General features: G+C 39.2%; 1 protein-coding gene across 9 annotated transcripts in view; it reads left to right on the top strand.

Moving 5' to 3' along the window:
- Nucleotides 1–22707, top strand: part of LOC140201894 (paired box protein Pax-8-like) — a 67319-nt gene that overhangs the window by 33481 nt on the left and 11131 nt on the right. For all 9 annotated transcript variants that reach the window (XM_072266665.1, XM_072266663.1, XM_072266666.1 and 6 more), the window contains 5 exons: nucleotides 1612–1777; nucleotides 9610–9807; nucleotides 10591–10676; nucleotides 14461–14589; nucleotides 22316–22488. In XM_072266665.1, coding sequence (XP_072122766.1) covers nucleotides 1612–1777; nucleotides 9610–9807; nucleotides 10591–10676; nucleotides 14461–14589; nucleotides 22316–22488 — 752 coding nt within the window. The remainder of the gene's footprint in view (nucleotides 1–1611; nucleotides 1778–9609; nucleotides 9808–10590; nucleotides 10677–14460; nucleotides 14590–22315; nucleotides 22489–22707) is intronic.

Genomic DNA, 22707 nt, shown 5'->3' with positions numbered 1-22707 from the left:
CAATAAGTGAGAAGATTTTCCTCGCGTGTAACCTTGCATTTGGTTCTTGGAGTAGATTCCTCCCCATTAGTTCTGAGGAACTGACACACTACTTGCATGATCTGTTCTGCACTCCATGAAGAGTGTATTATCAGAACACAGTGATCAACATTACCGTAAGTCCAGGCCAGTATCGATCTGCTAGAGGAAATGTACGTTTAGTGTCCCATTTTATTTAGGCACACCTATAGAACTACTTGTTAATGGAAATATCTAATTGGCCAATCATGTGGTAGCAACTCAATGCATAAAAACATGCAGACATGATCAAGAGGCCCAGTTGTTGTTCAGATCGAACAACAGAATGGGGAAGAAATGTGATCTAAGTGACTTTGACTGGGGAATGATTGTTGGTGTCAGATGGGGTGGTTTGAGTACCTCAGAAACTGCTAATCTCCTGCGATTTTCATGCAAAAGAGTCTCTAGAGTTTACAGAAAATTGTGCAAAGAAACAAAAAAAAAACATCTAATGAGTAGCAGTTCTGTGGGCAAAAACAGCTTGTTAATGAGAGTAGTCAGAGAAGAATGGCCAGACTGGTTCAAGTGAACAGGAAGTCAAGTTTAACTCAATTAACCACACGTTACAACAGAGATGTACAGAACACATCGAACCTTGAAGTGGATGGGCTAGAGCAGCAGAAGTCTAGATTGGATTATACTCCTAAACCTAATTAGGTAGCCACTGAGTATATATGCCACAATTTAGCCCCCTTCCATTGCAGAGTAATATATTTAACTGTAGGGAAACAAAAAAGGGAGAAAATATTTGGAAAATGAATACAGGGAAGAAGTCAGGGCTGAGTCTTCAAGGCAGAGCCAAACAGAACAAAATTTTGCTTTAAATGTAGAAAAAAACATCATTATCTGCTTCAAAACAGCACTGCCTTTCAGGAAGCTGGTACCCCAAGAAAACACACTAGTGCCTTTACTTCCTTTACAGGTTAGGGAAATTTGGCATGCCCCTGATGACTCTCACCAATTTTTACAAACCAAAGAAAGCATAATCTGGACACATCACAACTTTACATAACAACTGGTTTGCCTAAGACCACAAGAAATTGCTGAGTGAACACATCCCAGTGCATCACAAAAATTTGCTTCCCTTCTATTGATTCTGTCTACACTTCTCACTTGCTCAGGAAAGACTCCTCTCAACCCAGTTGTTCTCTCTTCTCCCCTCTCCCGTAGGCATTAGATACAAAAGCTTGAGTATATATATCATTCAAGGACAGCTTACATCTCAGTATTTTCAGACTCCTGAACGTACCTCTTATATGATAAAGATGAGCTCTTAATCTCTCAGTCGATCTCTTCATGACCCTTGCATCTTATTTGTCTATATGTACTGCACTTGTATGTAACTGTAACAGGACATTCTGCATTCTGTTATTTTTTTTTACCTTTGGTAGAACTTCATTGTACTTATGTATGGAATGATTTGTCTGGATGGCATGTAAACAAAGCTTTTCACTATATCTCCGTACATGACACAATATTCAACCAATTACCAATCACAAATTTTGAGCAATCCAATTAAGTCAGATTTAAATGGCTCATGCTCTTCTTTTTCAGGACACGGTGGAATAAATCAACTAGGAGGCATGTTTGTGAATGGAAGACCGCTTCCCGATGTGGTAAGGCAGCGCATCGTGGACCTTGCACATCAAGGAGTACGGCCTTGTGACATTTCTCGACAGCTCAGGGTTAGTCATGGGTGTGTCAGCAAAATCCTTGGCAGGTAGGAAACAATGCTTATAGAAATCAACAACTTTCAGTGGAATTAATAAAATTCAGCAAACTGCAGATACCAGATATCTGAAAGAAAAACATAAAAGTGTTGCAGCTTGATAGGTAAAATGTAATGAGACAGTACACTATTGATGAGAAAAGGAATCTTGGGGTCTAAGGTCATAGATCCCTGAAAATGGCTACACAAGTTGATAGGGTGGCTAAGAAGGCATACGGCATGCTTGCCTTTATTAGCTGAGGCATTGAGTTCAAAAGTCAGGAAGTTATAAAACTATATTTAGGCCACACTTGGAGTATTGTATACATAGGAAAGATTTTGAGATTTTGAAGCAGGTGCAGAAGGGGTCAGTCCTGGGTATGACTCTAAACTGCAACCGGTGATGAGGCTCTGACTGGGGACTTTCAGAGCTTTGGGGAAAGTGGAGTTACCTCTTAGTCATTCATTGCTCCTAGGGCCGCTCTGACCTGGAATGGTAGCACCTGCAAGGGTTCCTGCTCAGGATACAAGCGAAGGCCAACGGCAGATCCGGTAGGTTCAGTAACTGAACTTATGACGGAGAAGGCGGTTGAGCTAGGACCTCAAATGTCAATGGCTATAGTATAGGCGGATGAACATTTGGGAAGAGAAATGGCGATTTCTTTAGTTTGCCCAACGGTAGGCAATAGCAAACCACCGTTGCTAATTGCTAAGAAAACCATGGTCAAACTCACAAAATGTATCACACAACAACAGCGTCAAGAGGATCTTCAAGACAATTCTGAAGATGCTTCGCTCGGTAGGGTTGATTCTGGCCAGCTGGGGATCCCCGACCGTCATCAAGCTACTGCTCATAAAATTAAAGTAACACAAAAGAAAATGATTGCCACTTGGAATGTAAGAACCCTATATCAAGCAGGAAGATTGGACAATGTGATAAATGAAATGGAAAGACCAAAGATTAACATCATGGGAATTAGTGAAGTTCATTGGATAGGTGGTGGAACATGTCAGATTAGAAATAAAACACTAGTTTATTCTTGTGGAACATCTCATACTAATGGAGTAGGAATTCTTATGGATGAAAACATGGCAAAAAGTGTTTTAGGACATTGGGCAATATCAGAAAGAGTGCTCCTTGTTAGATTCAGAGGACAACCATTTGATTTAGCAATTATACAGGTATATGCACCAACAACAGATGGAACAAATGAAGATATAGATAAATTCTATGAAGAGCTTGAACAAGCAAAGAATGGATGCAAATCTCAAGATACTGTTATTGTCATGGGTGATCTAAATGCTAAAGTAGGACAAGGTGCTGATGGAAATACCATAGGAAAATTTGGACTAGGGGAAAGAAATGAAAGAGGTGAGAAATGGGTGGAATGGTGCAAGATGAATAATCGGGTCATTATGAATACCTACTTTAAAAACTATCCAAGATGCTTGTGGACCTGGAAAAGTCCAGGTGATAATACTAGAAATCAAATTGACTTTATCACTATAAACCAAAGATCTAGAAACTCAGTGACTCAATGCAAAACATATCCAGGTGCAGACTGTAATAGTGACCATAACCCAGTAGTATGTCATGTTAAAAATTAAAGAAGCAAAAACCTGAACAATCCCTTGATTGCTTGCAATTAATTAAAGAAGAAAGCTTAAGACAAAAATTTACAGTTGAGGTAAGGAATAGATTTCAAAGTCAAGAAATAGAATCTGTTGAAGATGATAGCAATCAGAAAGAATTGAAATTTAACTCTCTAAAGGATGCCTTGGTAGAATCAGCAAAGTCAGTGATTCCTAAAAAAGAAAAAAGCACAAAGAATAAATGGATGATAGATGAAATAAAAAATCTAATGGAAGAAAGGAGATAGAAGAAAGCAAATCCTATATAATATAAGTCCTTAGATAAAAAAGTTAAAAGCTTATGTCAAAAAGCCAAAGAAGGATGGTTAAACCAGGAATGTGAGCAAATAGAAAGAATCCCTATTACTGATCCAAAAAGGTTACATCAACAAATCAAGAATATCACTGGTAAAAAGCTCCTCTGTTCTTCAGGTGGATGTTTGAAAGCAAAGGATGGTACCATTATCATGGAAAAAGATGAGATTATGAACAGATGGACTGAGTATATTCAGGAATTGTTTGAAGACGATTGAGGTGAAAAACCAAAAATTAAGAAAAACATTGAAGGTCCAAGTATTTTAAAATCTGAAGTTCGTAATGCAATAAATAAGATGAAGAAAGGAAAGGCAGCAGGTCCTGATGAACTAGTAATAGAACAAATTATTGCCCTTGAAGATTATGGAATTGAAAAACTTTCTGATTTAATCAATGACATTTATGAGACTGGAATAATACCAGAAGAGATGAAAAAATCAGTATTTATCACCCTTCCTAAGAAAGCTGGAGCAATAGAATGTGAATTACATAGGGCCATAAGATTAATGAGTCATATCACCAAGATTCTTCTAAGACTATTGATGCCAAAAGCTAAAAGTAAGATACAAGCTGAAATAGGCAAAGAACAGTGTGGTTTTGTGAAACACAAAGGTACAAGAAACACAATATTGATGTTAAGGATACTATCAGAAGGAGCTATTCAAGTGCAAAAAGATTTGTTTGCTTGTTTTATCGACTACACAAAAGCATTTGATAAAATGAGGCACAATAAGTTATTCGAAATATTACAGGAAACTCTAGATCTAGATTCGAAAGACCGCCACCTAATCAGAAATCTGTACTGGGAACAAACTGCCGCTGTAAGAATAGATGGAGAAGTGAGTCAGTTTACGAAAATCAAGAGAGGCGTTAGACAAGGGTGTGTTTTCTCCCCTGATTTATTTAATGTGTACATTGAAACAGTATTACAAAAAATAAGAGACATCTTGGGAATCAAAGCTGGCGGTGAAGACATCAATAATTTCAGATATGTAGATGACACTGTGTTAATTGCAAGTACGGAGGAAGAACTACAAAACTTAATTGATATAATTGTTGAAGAAAGTGCAAAAATAGGTCTATCTATCAATTGCAAAAAGACAGAATGTATGGTGATACCCAAAAAGAAGGAGAATCCTATCTGCAGGCTGAGAATAAATAGGGAAGACATAAAACAAGTAAAGAACTTTTGGTACTTAGGAAGCTGGGTGACATCAGATGGCAGGTGCGACTTGGACATCAAAAGAAGAATAGGGATGGCAAAAGACACCTTTACGAGAATGGAGAGTATATTGACCAATACTAAACTAGGCATGACAACCCGCCTCAGACTACTGAAATGTTACATTTATCCAGTTATATTATATGGCTCAGAATGTTGGACAATTGTAGCAGCAGAGTTGTGATTTTTGAGGAGGATGCAAAGAACATCATAGACGAAATGAATATCTAACGAGGATGTCATGAACAGAGCAAACACAAAAAGAGAAATAATGTATGAGATCATGAAAAGGCAACGTAATTTCATTGGACATGTGATTAGGAAAGAGAAGTTAGAATGCATGGTAGTCATGGGAAAGATTGAAGGGAAGAAAGCAAGAGGAAGACAAAGACAAATGATGATGGAGACAGCAGCCAGAGAATTGGAAATGAATACCAATGAATTGATCCACTTGACCCGAAACAGGAGCGTGTGGGCCACGGAAGTCAAAGCTCAAACTGGGCACGGCACCTGATGATGATGATGATGATGAAGATGATGCAGAAGGGGTTTAGCATGATATGGTCTAGATTAGAGGGCATGTGCTATTAGAGGTTGGACAAACTTGGGTTGTTTTCTCAGAAATAGTGGAGACTGAGGGGAGATTTGATAGAGATTTATAATATTATGAGTGGCATACTTAGAGTAGATAGACAATATCTTTTTCCCAGGGTTAAATGTCTAATGCCAGAGAGCATGCATTTAAGGTGAGAAGGTTAATTTTTTCCACGGAGTGGTGGGTGTCTGGAATGTCCTGCCTGGGGTTATGCTAGAGACAGATACATTAGGAACTTTTAAGAGATGTTTACATAGACACATGACTGTGAGAGGGTAAAATAGAATGATATGGGCATTGTGTAAGCAGAAGGGATTAGTTGAGTTGGCCATTTAATTGTATTGGTTCAGCACGACATTGTGGGCTGAAGGGCCTGTTCATGTGCTGTACTGTTCTATGTTCTAAAATGCAGAAAACATTCGGTAAATCAGGCAGCATCTGTGGAGAGAGAAACAGAGTTAATAGTTCTAGTTGAGCCTTCACCTGATGAAATGTTAACTTTGTTTTTCTTTCTAATTACATGTTGTCTGACCCATTGAGAGTTCAGGGAAATTAATATCCTTGTATGACAAATCCTAGGAATGTTGCAAAATCTAGATAAATTGCTTGATGTAAATGCATTGCCAAGGTGAGAATGGCAATAAAACATGCACAAGAAGTTGATTCTGAGCTTGAATCCTGGGTGGTACTCCAATGATCTCAGGGGATTAGTAGCAGAAATATTACAATTCCCTCACTGTTACTTAGCCGGGGGAAAGAAGAAACAATTGTCTCCCAGCAGCTAGATGTAGTTCCTGCCAACTGGCTTTGCAGGAATGCATCACCAACATACAACTGTATTCATGGGAGACTTTAATCTACAAATGAACTAAATCAGCAGAAATAATGTGAAGGAGGAATTCATGGAGTGGGGAAATAATGCTTTTTTTAGACCAAGACACTGAAAAGCAGATTAGAGAAGAAACTATCCTGGACTGTGATGGTGCAATAAGAAAAGAATAAGCAGTCTGGTTGTGTGTGATCATTTAAAAAAGACCAACGACAGCATGATAGGATTAATTCTTTCAAAAATGAAGTAAGATCAGAAACTGGGATCCTGAATCTGAGCAAAGGAAATTATGAAAGTATTAGGCATGGGTTAGCTATGAAGCATTGAGGAATTTTACTAAATAGACTGATGGTGGATAGGTAATGAATAACATTTAAAGGATTATACATTAATTATTTCTGTTCTGCACAAAGTTAGAAAATTGGGTTAATCCGAGGGTTATATAGGAAGTTAAGCGTAGAGAAGAAATATAAAATTGTCAAAGAAAAAAAAAGCAGCTGGTCTGATGATTGGGAGCAGTTTACGATACAACAAATAAGATTGTAGGGAACATAAAAACTGACTGTAAAGGCTTTTTAATGATGGAATGAAACATATCCACTGAACATTGCAAACAGCCATTTAAAATTCTTTGTGACACAGTGAGTCTTAGCTAATACTATTAAGTGAAAGGAAATATAGGTTTTCTACATTTGGAAAGTAGGTAAATAATAACTGGAAACAAAGAGATGACAGTGCAATTTAACATGTACAATGGTTCAGCTTTCACAAATAACCTCACAGACATGATTGGAGAAACAAAGGTACACAGAGAGGGAAGAAATCAAGGAAATCAATACTGGTTTTAAAAAAGCATCCATTGGGGTTAGAGGCCGACAAATCCCAAGACCTTAAAATCTATATCACAGAGGACTTAAATAAGTGGCCCTGGGAACAGTGAATACATTTGTGGTCATCTTTCAAGATTCTCTACTCTGAAGCAGTTCCTACAGATTGGAGGGTGTAAAACATAAGCCCACTATTTAAAAGAGGAGGAGGAGAAACATAGTAAATGACAGACATGTACACCTAACGTTTTTGGCAATGAGAAAAATGGAATCAATTATGAAATATGCAATAGCAGTACTCTTGGAATAGATTAATGTAAAAGACTTGTAGTCATTTCTCAAGAGTTCAATATTCAACATTAAAGCACGTAAGATTGGGATAATATAGTGGAATGGATTGAGATTTGATTGACAGAAAGGAGACAGTAAGAACTAATGTGTCCTTTTCTGAGTAGCAGACAGTGGTTAGTGGATGGTACAAGGATCAGTTCTTGGATTCCAGCTATTGAAGTATACTGTACATCAACAACTTAGAAGAGGTAATCGAATGTAAAGCTGACACAAAGCTGGGGGGAGTGTGAACTGTGAGTAGAATTCAAAAAGGCTCCAATGTGATTTAAGTGCTAGCTAAGTGGACAAATGCTTGGCTTATGCAGTTAACATTGATTAAAGTGAAGTTATCCACATTGTTTGTAAATTCAGGGAGCTGGATTTTATTTATTACTTATATCTGAAAGATGATAAATTGAGAAAAGATAAGGTGCCAGGAGACCTCAGTTTCCTTGTGCACCTGTTCCTTTCAGGTACAAAGAACAGTTAGAAAGACAAGGGTATATTGCCTGTCAGTGCAAGTGCATTTGAGTACAGTAGTAAAGTTATCTTGTTACCGCTGTACAGGATGTTCTTGCCATGGAAGGAGCGCTACACTGATTCTGGGATGGCAGGACTGATGTATGAGATTGGATCAGTTAGGCCTACATTCACTGGAGAGTAGCAGAATGAGGGGGGAAACTCATCAAAACCCATTAATGTCTAACAGGAACAGGCAAATCAGGTAAACCAAGACCAGGGACGTTTTCTTTACAAAAGAGGGAAGTGGAGGCCAAGACAGAAAATATATTCAATGAGATATACTGTAGTTCTTAACATCAAATGGATTATGAGATATGGAGAGAAAATGAAAACAATCAAAATCGTGCTGAATGTGGAGCAGACCTAAAAGGCCAAACAGCCCACTCCTGCTCCTATCTTCTGTGTTTTCTGTTTAACTTGCTGCCTGCAGTTACTGCTTCAGCCAGAATCACTAGAATTGGACATTTAGGTGATTGGAACCTACTTGTGTCTATAGAACTCTACCCTATTTTACTGTAACGTTTTGCATCTGAAATAAAAGCCGAAAGTGCTGGAAACACTCAGCAGTTCAGGCAGTATCTGTTAAAAGAGGCAAAGGCTTCATGTTTCATTTGGAAAGAATTTCTTTCAGTTCCTCCATAGAATCTGGACTGAACTGATATCTAGTTAGGTTAATTTGCCTTGTTTCGCTAACAAGCAAAAGAAGGAACTGCACTGGATTGTTGTCCATAGAATATCACAAGGCACAATACTGTAAGTAAAGATACACTGAAACACAGAACAGGATGAGGGCCATACGTGAAGGAGTAATGAGTTGCAAATGTCACCCCCCCCCACCCCAACTGCCATGAGAGCTGCTAAGTAATAACAGGAAAGACTTGTGGACCTTTTGATTTCTGAGGACATCTTCAAAAGGCGATGCCTCAAGAAGCTGGCATCTATCATTATTTTTATTTTTATTTAGAGCTACAGCATAATAACAGGATACTCCAGCCCAATGAGCACCCACCACCCAATTGCATTCATGTGACTAACTTGTATGTATTTGGAATATGGGAGGAAACCCACATGGTTAAAGGAGGGAACATACGAGCTCTTTAAAGACAGCAGTGGGAATTGAACCTGGGTCACTGGCATTGTAATAGTGTTACACTACCCACTATGCTACCGTGCTGACCTGAGGACCCTCACCGTCTAGGACATGTCCTCTTCTCATTACTACCATCAGAGAGGAGTTACAGGAGTCTGAAACAGCTTCTTCCCCTCTGCCATCAGATTTCTTAACAGTCCATAAATCCATGAATACTACCTCATTATTTTGCTCCCTTTTTACATTATTTATTTATATTTCTTATTGTAACATAGTAATTTCTTTTGTGTATTGCACTGTATTGCTGCTGCAAAAAAAATCACAACGTATGTCAATGATAATAAACCAGATTCTGATAACTGAAGATTGGCATCTTTTTCTGAAATAAAGTATAGTCAATCAAATAAAGGATGTGTTTGCTGCTTCAAGATCCATGCACAAGTCGAAGTGTTTCATCCTTTATGCTCTGAAATGTGTCGCAGGTACTACGAAACAGGCAGCATTATGCCTGGAGTCATTGGTGGCTCAAAACCAAAGGTTGCGACGCCAACTGTGGTGGAGAAGATAGCAGAATACAAGCGGCAGAACCCTACAATGTTTGCATGGGAGATTCGAGACCGATTGCTTGCGGAAGGAATATGTAATAATGACACAGTACCCAGTGTCAGCTCCATTAATAGGTATGAATTGTCAGCTGTTATATTCAGGCTAAGAATATCTCCATTCTTCAATGAAGTTTGTGCTTAGGCAGATGAAGAATATAAGAATATGGAATTTTCTGTTCAATATCAACCGTTGTGTGAATATCAATCAATAAAGCAAGGCAGCTAATACTCTACACTACATAGCACTCCCAGTCAGAGATAGATACAAAATAAAGTCTTCATTACACTAAATTCTCTTGCTTTTTATCACTTATTCTATTGAAAAGTGTGTGCTTGAACTGAATTGGACTTGGTTGTGTTGAATATTTACTGATACTCACTGTCTAGATTTGTGGTTACGGTACTATATGTTCCCGTGGACCATAGCTCAGCGGGAGTTCGAAGGACTGCGGAGGAGTGAATGGGAAAATAATGGTACCAGGAAGATTTATTCTGGCAGTTTAATTGAAAATAAAATTAGAGAGCGGTCCTGACATGGAATCACTTTGACCTGCTTCCAAAAGGATTAGAAGTTGGGTTCTAATGGTCCTTGTTCGTGCTGGTTGCAGTCCACATGGAGGTAAATAATCCACTCTACATAGCAGCAGTGCTTTCTGTTGCTAATGAAGCAGGTTTGATGATGAATGGGTAGACATCTGTCCATTTGTAGTGCTGGCTTAATTGCGAGAGGCTTTGTGATGGGATTGGCAAAAACTTAGAAAGAAGAAATAAACAGCAACAGAATAAGGAAAGGTAGCTTGGTAAGGAAAGAAAAAGGAGTGATGAGTTAAATGTTATGCTTTTCTACTTTGTTTACAGAATTATAAGAACCAAAGTTCAACAACCATTTCATCTACCTCTTGAAGACCATTCTGGGACACGACTCAGTCCTGGACACACTTTGGGTGAGTAAACACGTCAGAATATGCTCTGGGATTGTTGTTTGTCCCATGACTTTGTGACCATTGTTCAATTAACTTGTTCCAGCACATTCTATGAAGAATAGTGTTCTGTAAAATCCACATATTGATATTTTAATTACTTCACATAACAAGTTTCATGACATATAATAAAGACAATAAGTTCATGAAGATGAGGCTAATTTTCATGCTCTGATTTTCTCTATCTTATATTCACTAACAACAGTATTTTAAATTGTGTGCGTGTGGGGGGGGGGGTGGATCGCTGAATATTTAACACTATCCTGCAGTGAGGCAAACTTAGCTACACTGCGGTTGTAGGATTGATTCTCGACTCACTAGCAGATTAAAGGACCTTTACTTGTGAAGTTTGAAAGTATTATTGCGCCCAGAGCTGTATCATAAAATCATTGACACAGCATAGAAACTTGCCTTTCAGCCCACCGTCTGCATCATCCATCAAACTCCAATTTTTACATTAATCCTACCATAACCTATTCCACTCTCACCACATTCCCATCTACTCCCCCAGATTCTACCACTTCTCAATGTACACAACCCCAAATGCTCATCTGTAAATATTTTTATGGTCACTTTTCTCAGTGCAACTGTAACTGATCTGATTCTGTGTATTTCACAGTGCCCCCCCCCACCCCACCAGCTCTGCCTCTGAACATTCCCACATCTCTTCATTCCTTCCTTCCCTTCCATTTAGAAACAGAGCTCAGAAATCTCTTTTTGGAACTTCCTTCTGAACCCATCCACCCTTTGCCACTTCCACCTCCCTCCATTAATAGCTGTGAAAAACCCTTTTCCTTTCAAGTATTCTTTCAGTAAAACTCCCCAATTTGGTTCATTGTTGCCTTTTTGAAACATCTGACATTTGTTAGAGGTGAATTCTCAGCACTTTTAGACTCTCTGTTTTAACATGGAAATCAATTTTGCAGGTGTGCACTGGTCCCACATTTAGAGGAGATTAAACTTGCTGATACAGATTTTTAGATTAGTTTAAAATGACATTTCATCTGGCGGTTTATAGGTGCGGAGTGAATTTATATAAAGGTAAGATATATTACAGATTACGTAAGCTGAGAACTCCCAGCATTGGTAGTAGGTACTCTTGGGTCACAATAGAAAGACCCAGATCTGGACTGATCTGTGAGCACAGACAGTGTAAACGCATCAGGCCCTGCAGTTTCTTAATCAAAACAACCTGTATGTCATTGTAAGAGAAGAATTTATTTAAATTAATTTCAACTATTTGGACATATTTAATTGTCTACCTTAATGAGGTCATGGTTTCCCTCTTGAACAGAATTTTGGTCAGTCTTTCTCCTGATGAAATTAAAATATTCAAGTGGTATAGAAAAATTGAATCTATGCTTTCATTTGGACTCATTCAGACATCACTTTAAAATTTCAATATTGTCAAGGTTTCCAGCACTCCTCAGCATCACTCACAACTCTAGTAACTTGATTTTGATACTAACTTCCAGTGCTGCTTGTGTGGAGTTTGCATGATTCTCCCCAGGACTATGTGGATTTTTTCCTGGGTTCTCTGCTTTCCTAGTAAGTTCCAAAGACAAGCTGGCTGATAATTAATAGGTTTCTGTAAATTACTCTTTGATATGAGTAGTAGGTGGAAGATTTGGGCAAAGCTGATGGGAACATCAGAAAGAAGAGCTTACAAGTGCTAGAATGGGACTGATGGGAATGTTCTGTGAAACAGCATAGACTTGATAAGCAAAATAGCTTAATTCTCTGTTGTTATAGAGATGGTAGAAGTAGACATCCATAACCCTGTGCTAGATAAATGCACTATTTTCATGGATTGAAATTATCGATGCCTAAAATTATGCAGGTTAGGTTACCAATAAACTCAGCAATCATGAAGGGATGCTGCTGGCATTTTTCCTAACGTAACTTTAATTATATTTTTGTGCCCTTACTGATTGACCAAGGACAATAGGCATCACCAACTCATGCTTAGTTCTGGTGCTCCTTTAGGAATGGATGAACATGTTGGCAATATTGGCTCAATGGGTGATTGCATTATGAAGCACTGAGGTTTATGTCCATCATTTATAACTAGCACCCAGATTCAGAATCAGGTTTAATACCATCGGGATATGTCATGAAATTATATATATGTCATGTAAAATATATATAAAAATAAAATTAAATAAGTAGTGCAAAATAGAAATAAAAAAGTAGTGAGGTAGTGTTCATGGGTTCAATGTCCATTCAAAATCAGATAGCAGAGGAAAAGATGTTGCTCCTGAATCTTTGAGTGTGTGCCTTCAGGCTTCTGTACCTTCATCCTGAGGGTAGCAATGAGAAAAAGGCATGTCCTGGGTGATCGGAGTCCTTATTTATGGATGCTGCTTTTTTTGAGGCATCGGTCCTTGAAGATGTCCTGGACACTACAGAGGCTAGTGCCCATGATGGAACTGACTAAGTTTACAAATCCCTGTGGCTATTTCGATCTTGTGCAGTAGCCCCTCCATACCATACAGTAATGCAGCCGGTTAGAATGCTCTCCATGGTACATCTGTGGAAATTTCAAACCAAATCTCCTCAAACGCTTAATGAAATATAGCCACTGTTGTGCCATCTTTGTAACTACGTTAATATGTTGGGTCCAGGTTAGATCCTCAGAGATACTGACATCCTGGAACTTGAAATTGCTCACTCTTTTCACTTCTGATTCCTCATGGTCTGGTGTATGTTCCATCATCTTACCCTTTTTGAAGTCCACAATCAGTTCTTTGGTCTTACTGATGTTGAGTGCAAGGTTGTTGCTGTGACACCACTCAACTAGTTGATATATCTCGCTTCTGTACGCCTTCTTGTCATTATTGGAAACTCTGCCAACAATAATTGTATTGTCAGCATATTTATAGATGGCATTTGAGTTGTGCCTAGCCACATGGGTGTAGAGAGAGTAAAGCAGTAGGCTAATCATACATTCCTGAGGTGTGCCAATTTTGATCGTCAGTGAGGTGGAGGTGTTATTTCCGATCTGCACAGATTTGGTCTTCCAGTTAGGAAGTTGAGGATCCAGCTGCAAAGAGAGGTACAGAGGCCCAGGTTCTGGAGCTTTTTTTAAAATCAGAACTGTAGGAATGATTGTGATAGATGCTGAGTGGTAGTCAATAAACAGCAGCCTGACATTGGTACTGTCCAGGTGATCCAAGGCTGCATAACGAGCCAATGAGATCACATCCACCATAGACCTCTTGTGGAGATAGTCGAATTGTAGTGGGTCCAGATCCTTCCTGAGATAGGAGTTAATTCTAGCCATAGCACTTCATCACCGTAGGTGTGAGTGGTACTGGACAATAGTCATTAGGGCAGCTCACCCAATCAACCATTATGCAAAACTGTCCAATGGGAAAATGCATAACCTCAGGGGACTGAATGGCCTACTTCCAAGCTGTACAATTTTATGACACCTATAATAGTGAGTTTTACAAACTGATTCCACAGTTATGCTGAATTCACTACAGTCAACTTGGTAGATGATAGATTGCATATAGTTGTTGTCAATATCCTGAAATAGGAAGCCTAAACAAGCTCCTATTTTGATTTCAATACAGCGAATCTTGGATAAAGTGAAAGTCTCCTATGGTCGAGATTAGCTGTTGCCATAAAGTTTGCTACAAATTTACTACTCTTTACAGATTCAGTGTTTAGGCTCACTGATGCTTGATTGATTGGGTAAATGAATAATCTTGATCTTTAATTTTGTTGTTTTTTTCCCCTCCAGTGCCCAACTCGACAGTTACACCCCCAGAATCTCCTCCACCCAGTGATTCCCTGGGTTCATCCTATTCCATTAATGGTCTTCTTGGGATTGTACAATCCAGTAATGAAACCAAAAGGAAACTGGCTGAAAGTAAGGAAACCAGGCTGAGTCTCGAATGAAATGGTGCTGATTCTACAATAATTCTCAGCCTGATCACAAACTACTGCTGAGTTTTGTTTTTTTATTTTTAGATTTTAGATGCTTGTAAACACCGCGTTGCTAATGTGATTTCTTCATGAAGTGATGTAGTGCCATGAAATAACCATTAATAAACCAAAGCTGGACAAGATGGGGATTTAAGATGTTAGTCAGGTTATTCTGACTAGGGTTGACATAATTTCTCTGAAGAGCTGAGCTTCAACGGAACAGGAACAGAGTTGGGATCACAGTCTGATATCCAATAAATTCTTTTGAACCTTTACTATCTAATTTCTGTAGAAAATAGAAGATACTAGAAAAATTAACATCTATTTTATAAAAGTAAAAGATGCAACAGATGCTAGAAATCTATAGGCTGCTCTGCTAATATATACCAGCATTTTCTGTTTTGAAAACTGGTCTTTTCAGTGCCCAGGTTTCACTTTAGAAATTCCTTTGCAGCCCCATCAAAATCTAAATTGGTTCATAGCAAAACATGTGGTAATTGCAGTTGCTGGTTAAAGTATAATTTTTGTCTTTGATTAGAAGTATTCATTCTTGTTCATTATTTATAATCAAAACATATATGTAACCCTCTGCTAAAGACTTTAGACAGGCTCATAAATTACTCGATTAATGCCAGGACATTAGGGATAGAAGCAGACTATTTTGACCCCTTGGATGTGATGAGCTTATCAATGAGATCAGAGATGTTTTGTTATACTTATGTCCTTATCTCATATACGCTAATGGTTTAAGTTAACACGATTCGATGCCATTGTTAAATGATCAGTTTATCCTGTACTATTCATTTGTCTACTGTCCGCTGTCCTTTGCCAACTAACAATATACTTTATCAAAGCTCTCTAATTTATTTAATTTTACTTTTATTTCTTACTAACTCCCAATATGAATGATTCAGCAACTAGACAAATCTTCTTTATAAAGAGGTACAAAGAATGAAGACAGTCTTTTCACCCTAGGTGCTGTCTTGTGGTTTGGCCATTGATGTCAAGGGTCTTTATCTCATTTCACATCTTTCTTTCAGACCAATTCTCTGATGTGGTCAGAAGCAGAGAATGTGATGGAATGTAAAGGAGCATCAATGGACATTTGTTGATGAGTAAATTATTTGTTAGTGCTTTCAACAAGCCCTTCCATCACGTCTCTGAGACTGAGAGTAGACTGATGTGGCTGAATTTAGCTGGAATAAAAATAGAGCATGTTGGAAGTACACAAGTCAAGCAACAACCATAGAGAGAAAATCACAATTAATGTTGATAGCTTGACCTGTGAGTATTTTCTTTATTCTCTTGTTCCATATAGTTACAGTACTATCAATATAGCCTCAATCTCACACAAGTGATAGAATCTATACCCTTCAGGGTTCATCCACGTTGGTGGTGAACATGGAATTTCCCTGCTCAGAGTAATTAATGCTGATTTATCAATGTATTTTATTGACCTACCAGCTCATAACCAGCAGGAGCTTTCCATCCTCACAGTACTTCCATGAGGTCTGGCATTATTGTTGAGGACTCTTAGGGCCTATTTACCAAATGCATACCAATGAGGCATCTTTAATACATCTGTGCTGCTGATGGGCCAGGGTACAGCAAGGGATGTAATGGAGGAGCCTGGCACATTGTCTTTAAAGCACAGTTCTGTGAATGGATGCATCAGACTGTTGCTTGATTATTCCCACCACCTCAGTGAGACAACATTCTCCCGGATGCTTGTCACAAGGATTCTGCAGTCAGTAATGTCCCAGTTCGTGGCTGGAAGTGAAGCTGGATGTTTTTTTTTGGTTTTATTCTGCTTTAACATGCTGATGCATGATATAACCAAGAGGCTCACTAGGTAAATTCATAGGATAGTTAAGAATTCTTTTCTGGAGTTGAACAAATCTAAATTGTACATACAACTGGGTTGAAGGTGAATGCTTGTACATATTTGTGTGCTGAGCTCCAAATCATCATCAAGTGCAAACAAAGGTCCCTTACTGACCTGTCTCTGCCATATAGGGGTGCCTTCTAATAATAAAGATGCATGCAAAAGTCTGGAAAAAAGTGGATCACATCCCATATTTCAAGAACCATCTCAGTATCAACAGGCATAGATGATGAGATTTGCTATCATTCTTAATGCACGACATTCGACCAGCTAAAGAAAAGGGTCTTTGAAGATGAAGACCTCAAACCAACACAAAACTCATGGTCTACAGGGCAGCAGTAATTCCCATACTTCAGATACCTGGACTATCTAAAGCAGGCATCTCAAGACAATGGAGAAATTGTCAATGATTCCTCCACAAATTCCTCCAAATTCACTGGAAGGATAAGCAAGCCAACATCCGAGCCCTCTTCCAGGCTAATATTCCAAGACATACGCCCTGGTTACACTCAGTCAACCCTGTAGGGCAGGTGATATGATTTGTATACATGACACCAAACTCCCAAGATAAACCCTATTCCAAGCTCCACTGTGGGAAGAGATTACAATACAGAAAGAAGAAAAGATTCAAGGATGTTCTTAAAGTGTTCTCAAATAATTGCAACATCCACACTTACTTTTGGGAATCTCTGTCCTACAGCTGCTCAAAGTGGACATGGAGCATTTAGCATGGTATCAAGAGCCTCAATGGCATGCCAACATCAATAGCAAAAGGAGTGCTCTGGCTTACAAACTAGCCGAATAACTACCCTATCAGGGACCTCCTGAACCACTCATGAAAGAGTCAGTGATTTGCAGATTGACCTCATCAGCCACCACTAAACCCACAAAACTAGAGTGGAAACAAGTCATCCTTGATCCTAAGGACTGTCTAAGAAGACAGGACTATGGATCTGGAGTCACTGCTTACCCAAGCCAGGTAAGGAGAGCAAATTCCTTCCATGCCCCACTCCAAAGAAATTCGTGAACCAAATGGCTTTTTACCATGCTGGCAATTTCATGATCCTTTTTACTGAAACTAGTATTATTTTCAAAGAGCATAGCAATTTATGATACTGAAGGTCATTTGGCATTTGAATCGGTGCTGGTCAACAAAGAGCTACCAAGCCCTTTCAGGGATTTCTTTCTTTACCTGCCCTCCAGGAAGTGAAATCCAGAAGCAGGGTTAAAATTATTTTCCTTATTTTTCACATAATCTTTCTGTCAATTACTTTAAATCAATGCTCCTTGGTTTTTGAACCCCAAGAAAAGAGGTAGGTCCTTCCTATTTACTTAGGACTCTCACATTTTGATACACTTTGGCTAAAATTAACCTCCAGTCCCAAATGGAATAATCTTAGCCTATCCAATATTTCATTATATGTAACATTTTCCAATTCTGAAATGCAGTAGCAAGAACTGTAAACAATACTCAAGCTGCGGCCTAATGAATATTGTACTCATTTCATGCCTGGTTTTATATTCTATATTTTGGCTAATAAAGGAAATCATCCAATTTGCCTTTTTAAAATACCCTGTCTACCTGTTCAGTTATTTTTAATTATTTGTGGATGTACACTCCAAGGTAACTCTACTCCTCTACTCCATTTATTTGGAGTACTGTGAGCAGTTTTGAGCCTCTTATCTGAGAAAGGAGTTGTTGGCATTGGAGATGGTCCAGAGGAGGTTCAGAAGAATGATCCCGAAAATGAAAGGGTTAATGCATAAGAAGCATTTAATGGCTCAGGGCCTGTACCCCCCGGAATTTTGAAGAATCAGGGGTATTTCATTGAACCCTCATATTAATAGGCCTAAGTAGAATGGATGTGGAAAGGATGTTTCCAATAGTGGGGGAGGGGGTCTAGGACTGGGGGCACAGCCTCAGAATACAAGGATGTCCTTTTAGAACACAGATGAAGAGATAACTTCTTTAGCCAGAGTGAATCTGTGGAATTCATTGCCAAGGAAAGCTGTGGAGTCCAAGTCACTGGGGATAGTTAAACCAGAGGTTGATAGGTTCTTGATTAGCAAGATGTCAAAGGTTACATGGAGAAGACAGGAGAATGGGGTTCAGGTGGAAAATAAATTAGCAATGATGAAATGGTGGAGCAGACTTGATCTGTCGCATGGCGTAATGTCCTATGTCCTATGGTCTTACGGTATGTTCCCTTATCACGTTGCATCTTTCCAAATGTATTACCTGACACTATATTTTCCCCTAAAATCAAAAGCTTTCCTTTTCCTTGTTAACTTTCACTTTATTTAAGTCTAGGTTAAATACTCTACCAACTAATGGCAGTTTGTGTCCCTGGATACTTGCCCTCTGTGCTACTATTCTGAAAAGCTTAAGCATATAGACATTAATAAAGAGGATGTGCTGGAGCTTTTGGAAAGCATCAAGTTAGATAAGTCACCAGGACCGGATGAGATAAACCCCAGGCTACAGTGGGAGGCGAGGGAGGAGAATGCTGAGTCCCTGGTAATGATCTTTGCATCATCAATGGGGACGGGAGAGGTTCTGGAGGATTGGAGGGCTGCAGATATTGTTCCCTTATTTGAGAAAGGGAGTAGATATAGCCCAGGAAATTATAGACCAGTGGTTGGTAAGTTGATGGAGAAGATCCTGAGAGGCAGGATTTATGAACGTTTGGAGAGGCATAATATGATTAGGAATAGTCAGCATGGCTTTGTCTGATTGATTTTTTTGAGGATGTGATTAAACACATTGATGAAGGTGGAGCAGTAGATGCTGTGTATATGGATTTCAGCAAGGCATTTGATAAGATACCCCATGCAAGGCTTATTGAGAAAGTAAGGAGGCATGGGATCCAAGGGGACCTTGCTTTGTGGATCCAGAATTGGCTTACCCACAGAAGGCAAAGAGCGGTTGTAGACGGGTCATATTCTGCATAGAGGTCGGTGACCAGTGGTGTGCCTCAGGGATCTTTTTTGGGATCCCTTCTCTACGTGATTTTTATAAATGATCTGGATGAGGAAGTGGAGGGATGGGTTAGTAAATTTGCTGATGACACAGAGGTTGGTGGTGTTGTGTATAGTGTGGAGGGCTGTCAGAGGTTACAGCGGGACATCGATAGGATGCAAAACTGGGTTGAGAAGTGGCATATGGAGTTTAACCCAGATAAGTGTGAGATGGTTCATTTTGGTAGGTCAAATATGATGCCAGAATATAGTATTAATGGTAAGACTCTTGGCAGTGTGGAGGATCAGAGGAATCTTGAGGTCCGTGTCCATAGGACACTCAAAAGCTACTGCACAGGTTGACTGTGTGGTTAAGAAGGCATATGGTGCATTGGCCTTCATCAATCATGGGATTGAGTTCAAGAGCCGAGAGGTAATGTTACAGCTCTATTGGACCCTGGTCAGATCCCACTTGGAATACTGTGTTCAGTTCTGGTCACCTCACTACAGGAAGGATGTGGAAACCATAGAAAGGGTGCAGAGGATATTTACAAGGATGTTGCATGGATTGGGGAGCATGCCTTATGAGAATAGATTGAGTGAACTTGACCTTTTCTCCTTGGAGAGATGAAGGATGAGAGGTGACCTGATAGAGGTGTATAAGATGATGAGGGGCATTGATCATGTGGATCGTCAGAGGCTTTTTCCCAGGGCTGAAGTGGCTAATATGAGAGGACACTGTTTTAAGGTGCTTGGAAGTAGGTACAGAGGAGATGTCAGGGGTGACTTTTCTATGCTGAGTGGTGAGTGCGTGGAATGGGCTGGGCTGCCGGTGATGGTGGTGGAGGCGGATACAATAGGGTCTTTTAAGAGACACTTAGATAGGTGCATGGAGCTTAGAAAAATAGAGGGCTATGGGTAACCCTAGGTAATTTCTAAAGTCAGTACTTGTTCGGCACAGCATCGTGGGCCAAAGGGCCTTTATCGTGCTGGAGGTTTTCCATGTTTCTATTCTATGCAGTAAACCCCAGTACACGAACCCTCCCGAAAATACTGCTAGCTTGCAGTAATCTTTGGGTTCTCCAACCCACCCCACCCCGCCGAAATAATTGATAACTGGTGAGGTCAGCTGTAATATTTATGTGGCCAGCCTTCCCAAAATCAGCTTAGTTAGCTTTCTGTAGCATCAATAATTGCATTTAACAACTGACCTAATGGGGCTATAATTAGGATGTCATTAGAAGAATGGAGCACAAAGCAATCACATTAGACAAATAAAGAACAGAGTTGGTTTGTCTTCATTTTTTAGACAAGGTGGTGATGATTCATGGAGAATTAGCAGACTAATGATTATGCTGTGCACCTATTGTCTTTATGAAACATGCTTGATTGTCTTTTAAAATACTGAGTTGGTGCTCCTGACTCTGTACCTGAGGAAGGACGAATGGTTTTGGAGCCAGTGCAGTGTAGATGTAGTCAATTCCAGAGAGTTGCTCGATGAGAAACAATTGACGAAGCTGGGCACATACTTAGTGGTGTTTCAGAATGGCAAGATGGTGCTGGTGATATACGGCCATGTTTTGCAGGTAACTTACAAAACTACGAGATACTCTACTAGATATACTTCTGAATTATGATCATTGCCTGTAATTTCCCAATATCATCCCCACTCGGGGCAGTGGGAGTTTCTAAGGAGCAATAGATATAAACGGTTGGTGGGGGGGGGGGGTGCTCGGTAGCAAGAGGGGCAGCTGAGGGATCACAGGCTTAATTTAAAAAATGAATTACTTATAAGTATTTGATCCCCAGTGCCTCATAATTGATTACAATGATCATGCTCAACTCTTACTAACCCATTGTTCTCTTAGACTTTGTTTGAAGCATGTTATAGTTGTTGAAAAGCTAAGTGACACTCCTGTATATGGCATATCACGAGAAATCTGGACGGAAGAAATTGTGTTATCTTTGGGCCTAGAACACGCATTATTGCTGTTCACTACTGTAGTACAGTGTTAGCTAGCTGATTCCCATACTATAATCACACAGTTGAGCAGGTTGTTGAGTAATTTTTTCAATCAAACTTCACACAGAACTGCAGACTAATACAGAAGGCGATTTAATTAGCGTTTGCTCTCAAATACCCATGCTGGTTCTATGAAGCTTTTTACTCTTTATCCTTTATAACTTAACTAATTAAAAAAAATGGTATTATTGAACTTGTTTCCCAATCTTTTCAGATGGTACATTCCACATCCAATGAACTCAATGTGGAAAATGTAAATAATAATTGCTTGTGCAACATCCTGTTGAATGTTATTTGAAATCCATATACACTACATCTGGGGCTGTCAGGGAACTGGCAGGAATTATCTCTGTGCTTTAAGAAGAATTTCTTAAAGCTCAGAGGTAATGGTTTGAAGCAATGAATTAAGAGCATACATGTTAAACATATAGATGTAATATTAAGGTGATTTAAGAAGTGTTAAAATTAAGTTTATGGTCATGTGCACAAGTATAGTAAGGTAGAGGTACACTGAAAACCCTGCTTGCAGAGGCATCATAGGCACTTAGATTCAGACAACATACAAAACTTAAATTATACAAAGAGTGAAGAGAGAAAAAAGACTGCAAAATGAGACATTAGACACAAGAGGTTACAGTATATCAGGCGAATAACAGCACAGAAACATGTATAATTCATGTCAATTCAGACCACAGAGATGACAGATTTTAGTATTAATGTGAATCAAATTGAAAAGTGCATCTCTGGACTTTATACATTATTGTTTAGGCACAATAAATGCACATTATTTACTTCCATTTGCAGGTGAGGAAGATATTTGTGTGATCAGTGCTGACTCCCAGAGTAGTAGTGGGGGCCCTCGAAAACAACTCCGCACCGAGGCTTTTGCCCAGCATCTTGAAGCCCTGGACTGTGCCTTTGAACGACAGCATTATGCAGAGGTCTTTGCAGCTGCCAGTCACACCAAGGGAGAGCAGGTGAGTGAAGAACGGCCAGCACTCTTGGCACTGTGTTTGAAGTGGTGGTTAACTACTGAAATTCAAAATATAGCATTGTGCAGAAATTTATTACACCAGGATGCATGTCCTGTGTGAACTCAGTTAAACTAGCTGCTCACCATTCTGCTCACTTGATACGTGTGTATTTGAGACAGCAGTGATCAGGATAAATTGGCGAAGTGTATTTTTGCAGATTAA

Source organism: Mobula birostris, chromosome 8, assembly GCF_030028105.1.
Source record: "Mobula birostris isolate sMobBir1 chromosome 8, sMobBir1.hap1, whole genome shotgun sequence".
Taxonomy (NCBI): Eukaryota; Metazoa; Chordata; class Chondrichthyes; order Myliobatiformes; family Myliobatidae; genus Mobula; species Mobula birostris.
This window is presented reverse-complemented; position numbering and strand designations above follow the sequence as displayed.